Source organism: Stylophora pistillata, chromosome 8 (assembly GCF_964205215.1).
Source record: "Stylophora pistillata chromosome 8, jaStyPist1.2, whole genome shotgun sequence".
Classification (NCBI taxonomy): domain Eukaryota; kingdom Metazoa; phylum Cnidaria; class Anthozoa; order Scleractinia; family Pocilloporidae; genus Stylophora; species Stylophora pistillata.
Window position 1 is genome coordinate 17,103,574 of NC_142526.1, and position 15,118 is coordinate 17,118,691.

Genomic DNA, 15,118 nt, shown 5'->3' on the forward strand with positions numbered 1-15,118 from the left:
CCTTTACTTTGATGAATAAGTGTGAAACTATACTGCGATAAATAAACATGATGTTATAATATAGTATTATGAGTGAATTTGGTATGGTTATCTCAAGATTTCATATTCATTATTTAGGATCAGGATTCAGAGTCTAGAGAAGAAGAGGTCAGTAATGAAATAACAAAAATTAACTCTTGTTAGAATAATCATTTTTCAGTGACCCTTGATCAAAAAACTACTTGAGAAATCTTGATTTTGAGTGCTTGTACTTGCACATTTTTCATTACTATTGATAAGGACGTATTCATTTCACACTGTTATGTTAGCAAGTATTCTGAAGTTTGACTATTTTCTTACTTACATGTATACATGTGCTTGTGGATTACCCTACTAGCCCATTCAGTGTTAGTAAGGATAAATTATACATACCGGTACATTTTTCCTACAGTTTATTTCAATTCAACAGTAAACGCCTGCTGTTATATTGGGCTAAGAGCAGTGGTTTCAGTTAAATTGAATAGTACAAGATTAATACACATGTTATGTATTTTTTTAAATTAAGTCTCTCTTTGAGTGCAAGTGACATGTAGGTTGTTTTAAGACTGTAAATGATAAAGGCTTCAGATGAAGTAGGTTCAAATTAGTGTTCATATTGAGAACCACTTTACATGTAGATGACAACAGAACTACTCTACTTTTGAATCAACTATTTATTTTACCTTTTTATCAACATGAGACAAATAAAATTAAACCCTCTCCCTCTCTACTGCTCTTTGCAGTCCCCAAAACATTTATGAATACCCATTCCAGTCACTATCTTCTCTCAACAGTGTTTGACTTAATTTGATAAATGTATGACTTGTTGACTAGTTTTCATGCATTGTATAGTTGTGCATTGTCAGTCTCAAATGGCTTCTGTATGAAATTAAAGGCATCCTCTAAGTAACTTGCTTGATGTAGTGGAATGGAAAGTAAATAACTTTTTCCATAAGAACAAAATTTTATCTCTCTTTTCTACTTTCAACAAAAAAATGCAGTTGCTCTCTTTATTTTGAAGAAATTGAGGCCTTCTGAGAGAGACAAGTTGAAAATGTATGTTATTTCTGCAATTCTTTGAAGCCCATGTGCAGATTATGGCGGTAAGTTTATAGAAATGTGTACTCATTTACAATGTAAGCATTTCACAATCACGGAGAACTTTTATGCATATTAAATGTGCAGAGGAATGCGATACAAGTTATGGACGCAAAGAGTTTTTTTTTCAATATGCGTTTTCAGCGTGTTTTCTGGTAATTTTCTTTTTTTTTGTTCTTTCCCTTTTTTTTTTAACCAACGACAGTCTTACACTAGTTACAGTATACAAATTATACTAACAATACTTACACCTCCTTCATACAACGTTCATAAAAATACTTCAATACTTCTCCTAGCATTCATAAAGATACTTAAATACTTCTTACAACGTTCATAAAATACTTTTGGCGTAGGCAACGGTTGTTTCGAAAAATACTCAGATAAAAGAATAAATATATAAATAAATAAATTAAATTGACCTATATTTGTAGGAATCAAAAGCTAATGAACTTGCTTAAATAGGAAGGGTACTGTATAAACAAAGTGGTGGGATTAACTGTCCTCCTGGATGTATTCTGCAAGCTTTGCAGCACCAATCAATAGTTTTAAGGAGGGCACCCAGGGTCTTTCAGTGATAAATTACTCTTTAGTCGAGTGGGCATTCAAAGCTTCCACAAATAACCTATATCCATCTGTTTGCTTCAATTCATCCACACTGATCCCTTCTTCATCGTTGGAGTCTGAATCCTGACAAACATAACGTGATTTGTTGGACGCAAATACTTAATCTGATCTTTTGTATCAACCCCACCTCACATTTTACAGAAAACGTAACTAAAAAAGGCAGAAATATAGGATCAATTTAACATCGTAATCTAAGATTAAATTAAGTATGAAACTAGCAAAAAGAAGAGAAAACCAGGATTAAAAAAATCCGCTTAAATCAAGTGAAATCGGTAAAATAAAGACACCAGGAGCAAACATCACACGTATGGAATAAGGTAAGCCATTTTTATTTAAATTTTCACTTTAACTATCTCTGTGGATATCTTGTAGAAAATCCCATACAAATTCTTATAAATCGATATGCAAATTGTGTTCCTTGCGTGGTTCTCGAAGAGAGCTTGGGCCGCCTGTGGTTTGCATTATTAAAATCCACTGTCATGCCTAATTTTAGTAACTATTGCCTGTATGACGTTTTTTCTCATTCGGTGTATTTCTCTCAGGATCCTTGGAAAACTTAATTGGAAATGTTTTTTACTTTTCGAGGTAGTTAATAAGAAGTTAAGTGCAAGTCTTAGTGACAGACCAGACAAGTCATCACAAGAATTACTTTCTCTGGAACGATTCTCGTCAATATCGAAACACTACAGTAATCATTAGACTCATTCTTAATTCGAATATTTTTCAGTATACTAAGTGCAAGCTGAGTATCAGATGAACACTGAGACGTAATTTACATGAACGTACCGCACAGCTGGAAATGACTGATGGTTCCCTGAAACAGGTACTTTTAAACTATTTCGTAGACTATGGATTTCCGGGAAGCGAAAAAAATCCTCAAGTTTAAGTTGTGAAGTTTCAGAAACTGCTCGTGTATCTTGGTTAATATTTCACGATGTTATTTCACATTCGACCTGTTCGGATGGTTTGGCTTGGGTTTAGGGTCACTTAATCATTCAACTGAAAGGCTGGATCATATTAGTTACTATGAGTAGATTTCCCGTGAATTCACAGATCTTCACAAGCATGTTTGCAATAAAAATGATAAATCGACTAAATTGATCAGGAAACATTTCTGCAGTTGGTATCGTTTACTAAGCAGTATCGTCTTCTCTACAACAGCATAACTATGAAATTATTATCGATCGATCGATCAACCTTGACCATAAATCATGAAATAAATCATATCTGGTCAATTCACCACCGTAACAAACTCGCCACCACTCAAAGTGAAATCGCCACCGGTGGCGATTTGACTTGAACGATGTGTGTAGCCTCTCGTATGAAACTTACGTGATATGAAAGCTAAGATGTCGTAGTATTTGATTTTTTTTTCTTTTAGATTTTTATTTCTAGAGGACGAATGCTCTATTTTCAAGTCAAGCATTCATCATTTACCAGTTGGGAACGAAGTAATGTTTTTTAGTGCCTACATGTAATACAACTTCCTGCAAGCTTTTCAACTACAAAATAGAGACTTTGTCCAATACTACGATTCACTTTTACTTCTTCTTACCTCTGCTTGATCTTGATCCTGCCGAGAACATAAATCTTCATTTGTTGATGGCTGAGGTGATGAATAGACTAAATAAATAAATAAATAAATACGTAAATTGAAGCTCCCCCGGAGGGGCCTTTCAGCCACAATGTAAACTAAGTGCTTAAAAATCCCCACTGGCAGGAGGTAGACCAGTGGGCTATTTAAAGAGCGCAGCCGAGGAGTTGAACTAGGGGCAACCAAGAACAAATCCAGCGAGTGGCAGGGTGGAGGATTTGAACCCAGGACACCGGATAACAAGTCCAGCATCCTGACCACCTGGCCACGCCGCCTCCTATGAAATGACAACAACACAAAACGAATATGTTTGTTAAAAAACGATCACAAAACAGCTAGAATCGTCAAAGTGAGAATCGAATGGAACAAAAACTACTTCACAAATTAAAAATCCATGTATTTATTTAATACCAAATGTAAAACATAATAGTTAGGCTCATTTAATTTTTTTTCTTAAACAGCAAAACAAAGGTAAAGGAATAAACTGTTTTTTTCTATTGATTATCAAAATAATCCTGGCACCAATTTGGTCAACAAGGCTGGAAAGGAGAAGAGTATTGACCACTTTCATAAATGGCTGCCGGATTAATATTCTTTTGTTTAAATTTAAATTAGCCTTTCTGGCTTCGCTTGAGATAATGTATTCTTTTGAATTTTGTACTGGAGAACGAGGCCAGAAAGGCTAATTTAAATTTAAACAAAAGAATATTAATCTGGCAGCCATTTATGAAAGTGGTCTATTTAAGGTCATTTCCTTGTTTTGCACTGCGCATTCTCTACTGCGCATCCTTAATTGAAAACACTTTAATTGTACTTTTATATAATACCTTAATTGAAAATATTTTAATTGTATTTTTATACAATACACATCTAGTATTTAGGACCTCTATGTAAACCACTATTGTGATGGAGCTTCCTAATACAAGATTGTTATTATTATTATTATTGAGAAACGTCACGCAGTCTTTTAAAGGCGGCGGCTGTAAGACCGCGAGATAAAAAGGGCTGTTTTCGACAGCGAAAAGAAAATGAAAGGCGAGAAAAACTACGTATCCGGCTCGGAAGAAATTCCGAAGAGCCTAGTGTAATAACGGAGAGTAATGGGAGAGAGAACAATGAGGAAAAGGGTAGTAGAGTTAGATGTTTGGGCGAAAGCTCTCGATAGTGGATGCCAAACATGTGGGAACCCACTTCAGTTGTCCAACTGTTCCCAAGAAACAACATCTGGTCTTGGGAGCTTTTTATACATTACGTGTTCGAACAGTGACTGCGGAGAAATTAATGTTTGTCTGACAAACAAGACTCATCGAGCCAGTAACAAACCCCAAGGAAGACCAATCTTTGATGTCAACACAAAACTTGCCGCAGGTACGTTTATATTTTATTGTTTTTCGTTGAGATCGAGTCACATCAAAAACTTTTCAGGATTCAGACGTAGTAAAATTCATGCTAAATATGCCTTGTATAATCTGCCTAATTAGACAATTTTACCACTAAATTAGAAGATACAATTCGGTACTTTAGAAATTAAAATGTCTTGTGGTACACACATGGGTTTCGTTGGAGATAATTCGACGACTAGATTATCTACAACAGCGCTCTTCTTTTCAATCGCAACTAAACAATGGTAAGATGTTAATATTTCTGTTTATAAGGTATGCTGCATGCAGGAATTGGCCCAACACACGTAAATGCTTTGTTAACGTCGATAAACTTATCAGCTGTTGGCCAAAACACGTTGAAGGCAAGAGAAAGAGAAGTAGGCCCAGTGATCGAAGCCGTTGCAAAGAAGTCGTGTGCTGAGGCCACTGAAGCCGAAAAAAGATGCTGGATCGACGGACAAGAAGAAGCAGGGTCGGGTAACGTAAAGATTGGAGCATCTTATGACACAGGCTGGCAAAAACGGGGGAAGGGACACAATAGCCTAACAGGTGATAACATTTTTATGATGACATCAGAATTCTACGATAGTTTTTTTTTCGACTTCATTTTTCATGTGATTTTCCCCTACTACCCCTTGCCTAGTGAAATCTTTTCAGGAACTTAAAATTCTTGATAAAAATTGAAGTTTGTGTTACCTAGAACAATTTTCCGAGTACCTGCAATGCTTTCCATTGTAGTTCTGTAATTTGCATTATTAAAATTATAGCTTATTACTAGACTAGGTCTTTTTCCTCGTCTGGTTACCTGGCTGTCGTGTACTTTTATTTTGGAGAGGGGAATTTGGCCAAAAATGCATGCCTTGAAACTTTTCCTAAAGCTTAATTAGCCCTAAAAAAGCTACATGTGTGATATAGAATTTTGCATTTGTCATTGGTGTTGGTTCCCTTATTGGACTTCATACAGGGAAAGTTTTAGGGTACAGTACAAGGACAAAGCGTTGTGCAGTTTGTGAGGCAGCTTTAAGAAATGGCTGTGCTCCAAGAAAACATGACTGTCGAAAGAACTGGACAGGGTCCTCCAAAGCGATGAAGACAAATGTTGTCACAGAGTTGACAGTGTCAGCATTACAACACCATGCCCAAGTTAACATACTTGTTGGGGATGAGGAGTCAAGCACCATAAAAAAGGTCAGAAAGAGCGTGACACATGGTGTTGAAAAGTGGTCAGACATAGTGCATGCCTAAAGGTCATTTGGAACCTCTCTGTATGCCCTACAGAAGCATTACAAAGGCATCCTCAGTGTTAAAATTATTAACTACTTGTTGACTTGTTTTGGCTATGCATTGTCCCAAAACAAGGGTAATGTTCAAGGACTTCAGAAAAACCTAAGAGCAATTGTCCCTCCTGCTTTTGGAAAACATGAAAACTGTGACCTATCCTGGTGTGCCTTCCTCAAATACCCAGGTACTTCCACACACAAATCACTCCTGTATGGCAAAAAGATCTCCAATATCCAAAGCTGCAGAAAGACCTTGAAGCAGTAGTAGAGGTCTTTGCCAAAAATGCTGAGAAGCTTGCCCCACTTGGCTCAAGCCAAGCAAATGAGTCACTGAACAACTCTGTAGGAAGGAAGGCTCCTAAGATTCACCACTATGGGGCAAGCGAGAGCAACAACTACAGAGTGGCTTGTGCCATCAGCCAAAAGAATCTTGGGTATTCTTATGTCCCAGAGGTAGGTATGTTTTAGGAAAAAATATATTTGGCCTACTAGTCCCTTCCATCTCTCTGAAACTTGAGTACCTCCACTTTTACCTAATTGAATGTAGACTGGCAGTCTGGTAGTTGGCCTAAAAATATTGTATTATACATTTTATGTATGATAAAATATATGTAAAACAAAACTGTTTCCAATTTGTGTTACATGTACCTTTTGTATTATTCTAGGTATTGAGTGACATTCAGTTATCTCTCAAGGTGCACATTGCAAGGTGTATGCAGAAAGATTAGACAGAAAGAGATCCAGGCTTATTGCTTGGTCAAAGACCAGGAAGTACAAAAAGAAGAGAAGGGAGCTGAGAGAGAAGAGAAGTTCTAAAGTCAGGCAACTAGAAAATAGGGAAGGGATCCAGTATGAAAGTGGTTTGGGTTGGAATGAGAACTCAGATTCAACTGTAGAGATTCCTCCACCAACTGTAAGACCTGAAATCAAACAAGTCACCCCTACAACTGCTTTGAAGAAAGTTACAATTGACTTGGAAACATCCACAAGGGGTATTTTTATATTCTTTACACAAACAACACTCATTTGTCAAAAAAAGAACTGAAATTTTATGTGATTGCAAGGGTTAAAGTTAGTGTAACAAAGCCATTACAGCATTGTTTACATGTATTTTTTAAACAAATTTAGAAACACTATTTTCTCCCTTAATATTTTTCCCCATATACTCATGTTAGCATTTTATTGTTTGAATGGTAGTCATGCTACTGCTGAGACTGATATGATACCAAGGCAATGGTGTTTTTAGGGAATCAAAAATACTGTTGTCCTAGCTTCGTGTAACATGACGAAAAAGACTGTGTGGGTAACTTGCTTGCTAGTTTTTTTCTGGAAATGCAAAAATTCAAATTCATTAATATAAATTTCCAGAATTGCAACCTTTTCACTATGATTCAGGTGATAATGCAGAAATATGTGAGATAGCTATAGTGGAAGGAAATGACCAGTTCCGTGTATACATTCTACCAAAGTGTGGTATAACAGCTGGTGCCTCAGCTATGAACAAGCATGGAGTTCTATTTTATGATGGCAGACCAGTCGAGGCAACAAGTTTGGACAATAGGTTGTCAAAGTTCTAGAACTGGATCAAGCCAAGAAAACCATGTTTGCTGTTGGCACACAATGCTAAGAATTTTGATGCCAGGCATCTATACAAGGCTCTAACATCATGCAGCAGGTTTGATGAATTCTGTGAAATTGTTCTTGGATTTTCTGACACACTGCCTGCCTTTAAAGAGCTGTGTCCTAACAGAAAGTCCTTCACTCGGCAGAATTTGGCTAAAGATCTTCTTGGTGCAACTTACAATGCACACGGTGCCCTTGATGATGTGCTGATGCTACAAAAGTTGAGCACTAGCTATCCAAGTGATGCAGTTCTTCTGAAACACAGCTTCTCAAATTCAAGGCTGGAACAATATGCAGTATTCTTAACTGAGAAAAGTAACGCTCTAAAAACTTTGCAGCCACTCATTCATTTGAAGAAAATATCCAACTCAGGGGCTAAAAAGATTTCTGCTCCTGGTCTGAGCCTTGGCCACCTGCAGTTGGCATACTCAAGGGGAGGAGTAGATGGTTTTTCCAATGTTCTGACAGAGAGGTTTGACAGGAAAGCAAGGGTAACCGCTAACAAAAGAATCATTAGAAATATCTGTAGTTTCTTTCAGAGTGAATGAAGTAAAAGAGCTCAGCTTTCTGTAGCTATTTCTTCCTGGTGTAATAAAAACCATGCCACATATTAATGTATGCTGGACTCATGGTTACATTTTACAGCTATGGTACATTATAGACAAATATTATTGTATCTGAGTCATAATTAATATGGCTTAAATTTGACCACAACTGAAATTAAATTTCTTTTTAAGTGTTTTTGTCCTTATGTAATTTATTTCATTATTCATTGTCACAGTCATAGAAATGAAAGATAAAATATTTTGGAAAGTTATCACAGCATTGGGAAGGTTTTTTATGAAATTAAATTGCAATTGTATTTCAGCATGTGGGGTGTGACATGCAGTACACCCGGCCACAGGTACTTGTAAGTACATTTGGTTTCTGAATATCAGAACAATTGTGCTATGGCTTCTTTGCTCAAAGTGGACTATCAAGGTGAACAAAAAGATTCCTTGTAATACAGTATTACTTGCTGCCCTAAATGGGATTCATTACTTGCATACTACATTTGTACCAGCTACATCACTAGCTATTTAACAGAAAAGGCCATGAAAAAATTGACCAAGTGCAACAGTTACAGAGATTTCTAAAAAAAAATTCTATTTTAAATTCAAACTAGCAATTAAGATTTTGCACATTGAAGCCCTTTACCTCAAAAATTACTCCCTTCTGGTTTCCATGGTAACAAACATTTCAATATATATAATTATTTCTTGTTGAGTTTTATCCGTATATTTCTTTTGTGTGTGCTAAACAAGCTGAAATCATATTGTTGCTATTATTTGGCCTTTGGCAGGTTAGAATGCCATTTGTATGGATGGCAGGGTAGGGAGGGGGGTTGAGGTTCCCTCAGTAAGGAACATGGGCACCCCACATTTTTAACTCGTGAATTGCGCGCATTTGCAAGGGCGAGTTGTAGGTATGATGTGATGAATGGCACTCGCTCGCCCATTCGATTGGTCAATTCCTGTTTTTAAATAATTTTAATCAACTAGCTATAACCTTTATGTGAGAAAAAACTGGTCTGATTTCTATTGCTGGAAATTGAATAAATGAGGAAAACAGAATACCATGTGGTATTTTCTGGTTTGCATTTATGTAACCATGGCAACCAATTTGGATCAATTTTTTTCCTTAAGGATCCAGCTTTCTATCTAAAACAAACTGAAAATTTTTATTTGTGTCCAATACTCCGTATTGATTGTAGTTCAGAGTATGTTATGATAAGTCTGGGCTTACGAGGGCATGGCAATAATTTCGAGTGAGGTGCTTAAATGAACCCCATATCTATAGAAAACAGTTAGTTCTCAATATTTGTTTTAAATTTTTGGACTTGTGATTTATTACATTAATTCATATGACAGGGTGCCAGAAAAGAGATTGAAAGTGCACGAGTAAAACATAGATTTGGTGGTAAATTAGTAGGATCTCACAGTTATTCTGAAAAAAGGCTTACGGTTGTAACAACTGGTATAATACCTGGTTTTCAAAGAAGAAATTTGTAATTGTCTTTGTCTCTGTTAATTTTTTTAAACTTTTTTGGGTTTCTATCAATGTACCAGTAGAAATTCCTTTAAAAAGCAGTAATAAAAATCATGACTGTCTTTCACCATACCTTGGTGTTGATTTCTATTCAAACAAAGGTGCTCCTCTCTTCTTTGACATTCTCTTTCAGTAAGAATACCAGTAGTAATAGGAGACTGAACATCACTGTGGCTGAAAAAGAGAAATAAGACAGTTCATTTAACATTCGGTTAAAGGACTTGTTTGATTCAACTGAGGTTTGAATTGCTTTATGTGACTGTGGGTTTGTTAGGGATAGAAAACAGTCATCCCATAATGTAAATGTACATTGTACATACTCAGAAACCATTACTTCTATAACAGAAAGACACATTTCAAAATAACTGTTATTTTGCAACACTCTTCATTTTCTCTGAGACAGCAATTTTGCCAAAATATGACAATCCATTTATTTCTAGAGCTATTATTTTATCCTGACTTTTGTCTATCTCTTTCAATCATGGTGTAATAATTCCTAAAGAACCAGTAAAGTTAAAGCTTAGGTGCTCAAACTAGCCTGATTTTTTCACATCATATTTGCAGTTGACACTATTTTACCAAATAGTTAATATAATTAAAACATTCTATCTACATTTTAGACTTCAGGATCTAAAGTGTGCCACATTGAGCAATATTATTCTATCCTCCTAACAATATTATCAAATTCAACTGTTGTCTTAATGAGTAAGTTACTTAAAAATCTAGTGTTTTATAGCAAAAGTGTAAAATAAAATAAAAAATTAAGAAACCTAGGTATGGGTTTAGATAAAAAATTTTGTGTAGATAAGAGCAGACTCTGTTTAGGTTTGTTTTAAGATCTGTAATAAATAAGAAATAATAAGTCAGTGCAGTTTGCCTGAAACTGATTTGAGATAGAGAAGTACTGTCATGCACTATTCTTTGGAACAGTACATTCACTTTTAATTCAATTCACATTAATATCAGGAAGTTTAACAGTATCAAGAGTAATTTCTAAGTGGATAAAAGGCCAGCTCTAATGACTAGCTTGCTTTAAAATGCTCATATAGGATTCTGAAGTACTACAAAGAGGAAGCTAAAAGTTATCTCAGAGCTTCAGATTTTCTGTTGCTCCTTTCTCAAGTTTACTAATCTTTTTCAAAATTGTAGATGCCCACAATAATAAATTCTAAAAGAAGGTGCCACAAAACCATAGTTAGTAGAGTCCCCTCTACTAACCATGCACAAAACTAAGCAACTTAAACTTCTGCAATGAACAGATCTTTAGAACAGAACAGCAATGAACATGAAAAATATAGATGGAATTGGTAAAGTAAATGATTCGAATAATTGGGGGTAACATTTCATATTATGGTGTTATCATCCAGGGCCCAGTTGTATAAAGAGCAGATAACAATATCCAACAGACAAATTGCTATCTAGTAGATAAGTGATTGCAAAACATATGGCACTATCCACCAGATAAGGATTTATCCAACCTTCAAACAGCTGGGGCCAGTACTGACAACATTCCTGCTAAGGATTACCTTCACCATGCATGACAATCAGTAACTGAGATAACTCTTGAAAAACCACTCACCTGTTTGAAACTTGATTAGCAACACTTGCAATTAATCCTCCTGAGGCTCCTTCAAGGGGAACCTTACAAAAAGAAACAATTGAACAGTTCATATTAAAATGGTTGAGGTAAAGGTGAAGTGTATACATGAAACACCTTTTCAGGCAAGGTTTGAATGAACATAGTATTAAAAAACTTGATTTTTTTAATTCATTTTTTCAGGCCTTGTGAATCTTTCCTTTCCACATTTCCAGTAGTAGTTTTGTTTTGATACCACTCTTAAAAAGACGAATAACATAATTGTGTCTCCAGTTAGCATCAGCTAAATACATTGACACACGAATAAAGTTTATCATCATCATCATCATCAATATAACAACCCTTGTAGGAATTTTCTGGTAACAAAAGAAAAGCATGTCATGAGTAACGAGCTGTGAGTAAAGCTTGGGCCCTGAATTAAGGGGAAAGAGAGGGGCTTTCTTTCCGCAATGAATCCAATGACGGCATTAATTCCTGTGGTTTCCGAATATTTGCTCCTACCTCAAAGTACTCGATGTGCACAGTTTCCTCTGGTGTAGATCGTGTAGAAGTCGCAGTAAAGTTGGATGTTCTTGCTTGATCTGCGTTTTCATTTTCCATATCTGAAAGAGGCAAGGTATTACTGGTAACGTTGCTAATGTTACGTTATGAAATTCCATTTCTATCCAATCGATAATTTTGAAAGGAGACCGAAGAGCTACGATAAATTGCGCAAGACTTCGAAAGTTTAACTCCTCATCAACTGACCCTGTTCTGCGATTATGTTGATGCTTCTTCTAAGAGTCTTTAGAAACCGCGTGGTAGTTCAAAACAAAGCAGTTCTGTGCTGTGTGGCGCGACCTGTGGGAACAGTCTTGGGAAAGAGAATATTAACTTTGACTGTCTCCTCAAACCGAAGACAATCTCTCTCGGGTTGAATTTCAGTGCCAACGTTTTCTCGGCAACCGAGCTCTGAACTTTTCGAAACCTTAACAATCGCCCGCCATCTTGGATTTTTGGAGCAAAGGGAAGTCTGGGGCGAGAAAGTAATTTATACAATAAGGAAAGGTAATGAACAGAGAGGATGGTAGAAACATAGCCAGTCCCCTCTACTAACTATGGTAGAAGACAGGAGCGGGAGGTCGATGGTTGGCGCTTCAATTTTTTTTTTTCATCTAAAACCAACCCTTTTCTCCCCTGTAGAGGACAACCATTAAAATAGGGCGATTCCTCCGAAAAAGCGTTGACGCGTTTTTCAGGCCCTGTCAGTTGGTGACTGATGAACAAGAAAGCGAGTAGACCTAAAGGATGGATGTCATGGAATCTATTTCGGAAAAATGGTCCCTTTTCTTCACTATTTGTCCTTGGCTGACGCCAGTTTTTCACTCTTTTGCGTAGCTCAAGGAAGAGTGACGCAGTCTCGCCCTCACCTTAGTACACGGTAACTGGTGAATTCGAGCCCCATTGCAAGTTCCCCACGATCACCATTGTGAGTTTTCCACCTAATGCAAAACGAGTTCGCTCCCACCTTAACCTGTTCAGCTGGTTTTTTATCTCTTTAGTGGCCGGGGAAGCAGGGCCCAAGGACACACGAGTGTGCGTAATGAATTACGAATTAATTTTTTGCGTATTGAATTACGAATTCATTTTTTGCGTATTTAATTACGAATTCATCTTTTGCGTATTGAATTACGAATTCATTTTTTCATAGTTATCAACATGAACAAAGATGAAACCTGTAACCAAACGGAGTCAAGTGGCTTGCTTAGCAAGTGGCTAAGTTGAAAGAAACTTACGACAAAAGTGTCTGCAAGAGTGTTTTTATATAACGTTACGTGGGTAAGATTTCTGCAAAACCTCGTACTTAATTATGCATGAAAGTTCTTGATCAACATCTTGGATAATGGCCCAATGGCGAAAACCGCAATAGATTGCGGGTGGGACTACGGCGATGTTTGACGACAGAATCGGGCTGAGTGGAAATCTTACCCTCACAGATTTTTAAAATCATGACCTTTGTTTACACTAGAGTGCCTTCCTTTTTTCGTGTTGGTATAATTTCTCAAATTCTTTTTCGTCTTAGGGCTGAAGGCATGACATATTACGCCCTCCAATACGAAAGGATGGCACATACAATATCTTTAATTAACAGTCAAATTGGACCGGTGATAATAAATCGTCAGTGAGGATTGTTGGAGAATTTTGGGGTAATTTTGGGATGATTGTACTTAATAGGCCATTGTTTGGTTTATATCCTTTGAGGCCTGTATGAGTTCTATTTTACCATAAGAGAGCCGTTAAAATACTATTCACACTCAGAATCTGCTGATTTTGAGTTAGTAATTTAAGAATGCCTATGGGAGCGACAATTCCAAGGCTGTATGGTAGAAAGGCAAGCAGAGCTAATTCAGGATCAAAATGTCGAAATTACTATTGATTCTCCCTAGCATAAGGCACTAATTGTTAGGGCTAACATCTCTGATCATTTTAACTTCATGTTTTGTGGATAAAAGCAACCTGTGACATCAGTTATCAGTCCATAACCAGTATTTGTATGATACTCAGCCCTTTTTCTCCAAGGTTTCTGTTCCTCATTTCTCGTCACTCTGTCCATTCTAAACTATCCTAGTTCATTATTTTCATAATGTTATCTCTGTTGTATAATATTTTTCCTGGTGTTTGCATTTTGAGATTTCCTTTATTTGAAAGACAGTTTTCCAGCACAGATAAAAAGACCCAAAAACATGTTTTCTTGTTAGAAGGGTGCGTGCGATTGCATTCTCTATAATGTAATACTGATATGCATTCGTTAATGCATGTACATCACATAAAATAACATAAACCATGAATGGTAGGTGTAAATGTACTGTTCACTGGAAGTGAATGAGAAATTGTTTATCGATCTCTTCAACAATCCAGAATCACTACAGTATAAACCAGGAAATTAATTGTGTTCCCCAGAATGTTTACTTAAAATAGAAGATGTAACGAAAAAGCACAACTCTCAATTTTGCAATTAATTGTCCCTTTTTGATCCCTTTTCCTTCCATATGATCAGATAGATATATCTAGCATGAGAGTGCAACGTGCATAATACTTGTTTTGCGTTTACGTAACTCCAAAGTTCAAGTAATAAATTTAAAAAAGAGAGAAACACTTCTTAATGACCGAGTTCAAGGCCTGCACTGTAGGCTACGGACGGATTTTTCCGCTCAAACGATAGCCCAAACGCCAAGCGGATAAACTCCATCTGTAATAAGTGAAAGTTTCCAGTAATTCTACTATGACATAAAAAGATTAAGTCTGATTGTTTCAAATATCTGGAAAACATGTTACTAAATATAGTTTTCACCGGAAAAATGCAAAATTGTTACCTTTTGGTGAGTGTTAGTCGATTGGGTGGAGTGCTGAAGAAAAACGCCTTTTTTAAAAAGACGGATGATACTGTTTTTTGTTTAGCATTTGGGTGAAAACATGTGCATTTCGACATTGTCCACCTTTTAAGTATTTCGCACTTAATCCACAAAAAGTTTTGAAAAAAGGTTTATTTTCTACCCGTAAACAGTATCAAAAACTGCACTCAACGGAAAATAGTAAAAAACTGGTACAATGGCTGAAAAATACATTAATTTAACAATTAAAAAATGGCTTCTCTATATAAAATATCTGCAAAGCACATCATCAAATGTTTTAGTGGAATCTTGCCAAAAAGATATGTTTTCCAGAAACACCTTTATAAAGTAACAGAAGAATGGTGTTTGGCCTTATTTGGATAAATACCTCAGCTATTAGATAACCTGTATTCTATTAGTTTGCACTTCCTTGACCACAGCCC

General features: G+C 36.3%; 1 protein-coding gene and 2 pseudogenes across 2 annotated transcripts in view; 2 read left to right on the plus strand and 1 right to left on the minus strand.

The window, feature by feature from the left end:
* LOC111328264 (uncharacterized) overlaps positions 1 to 12,324 on the minus strand; it is a 14,052-nt gene extending 1,728 nt beyond the window's left edge. The window contains exons 1-6 of one of the 2 annotated variants that reach the window (XM_022932658.2): positions 12,052 to 12,321; positions 11,806 to 11,906; positions 11,287 to 11,348; positions 9,781 to 9,881; positions 3,296 to 3,363; positions 675 to 1,803 (exon numbers count right to left, since the gene is read on the minus strand). In XM_022932658.2, coding sequence (XP_022788393.1) covers positions 1,696 to 1,803; positions 3,296 to 3,363; positions 9,781 to 9,881; positions 11,287 to 11,348; positions 11,806 to 11,904 — 438 coding nt within the window. In that variant the 5' untranslated portion in view covers positions 11,905 to 11,906; positions 12,052 to 12,321 and the 3' untranslated portion in view covers positions 675 to 1,695. Of the gene's footprint in view, positions 1 to 674; positions 1,804 to 3,295; positions 3,364 to 9,780; positions 9,882 to 11,286; positions 11,349 to 11,805; positions 11,907 to 12,051 lie in introns of those variants that run through there. The other variant, XM_088729740.1, reaches the window with a different exon arrangement.
* On the plus strand, positions 3,619 to 7,110 carry LOC148725260 (uncharacterized; annotated as a pseudogene).
* On the plus strand, positions 7,165 to 8,212 carry LOC148725261 (uncharacterized; annotated as a pseudogene).
* Positions 12,325 to 15,118: the final 2,794 nt, after the last annotated feature.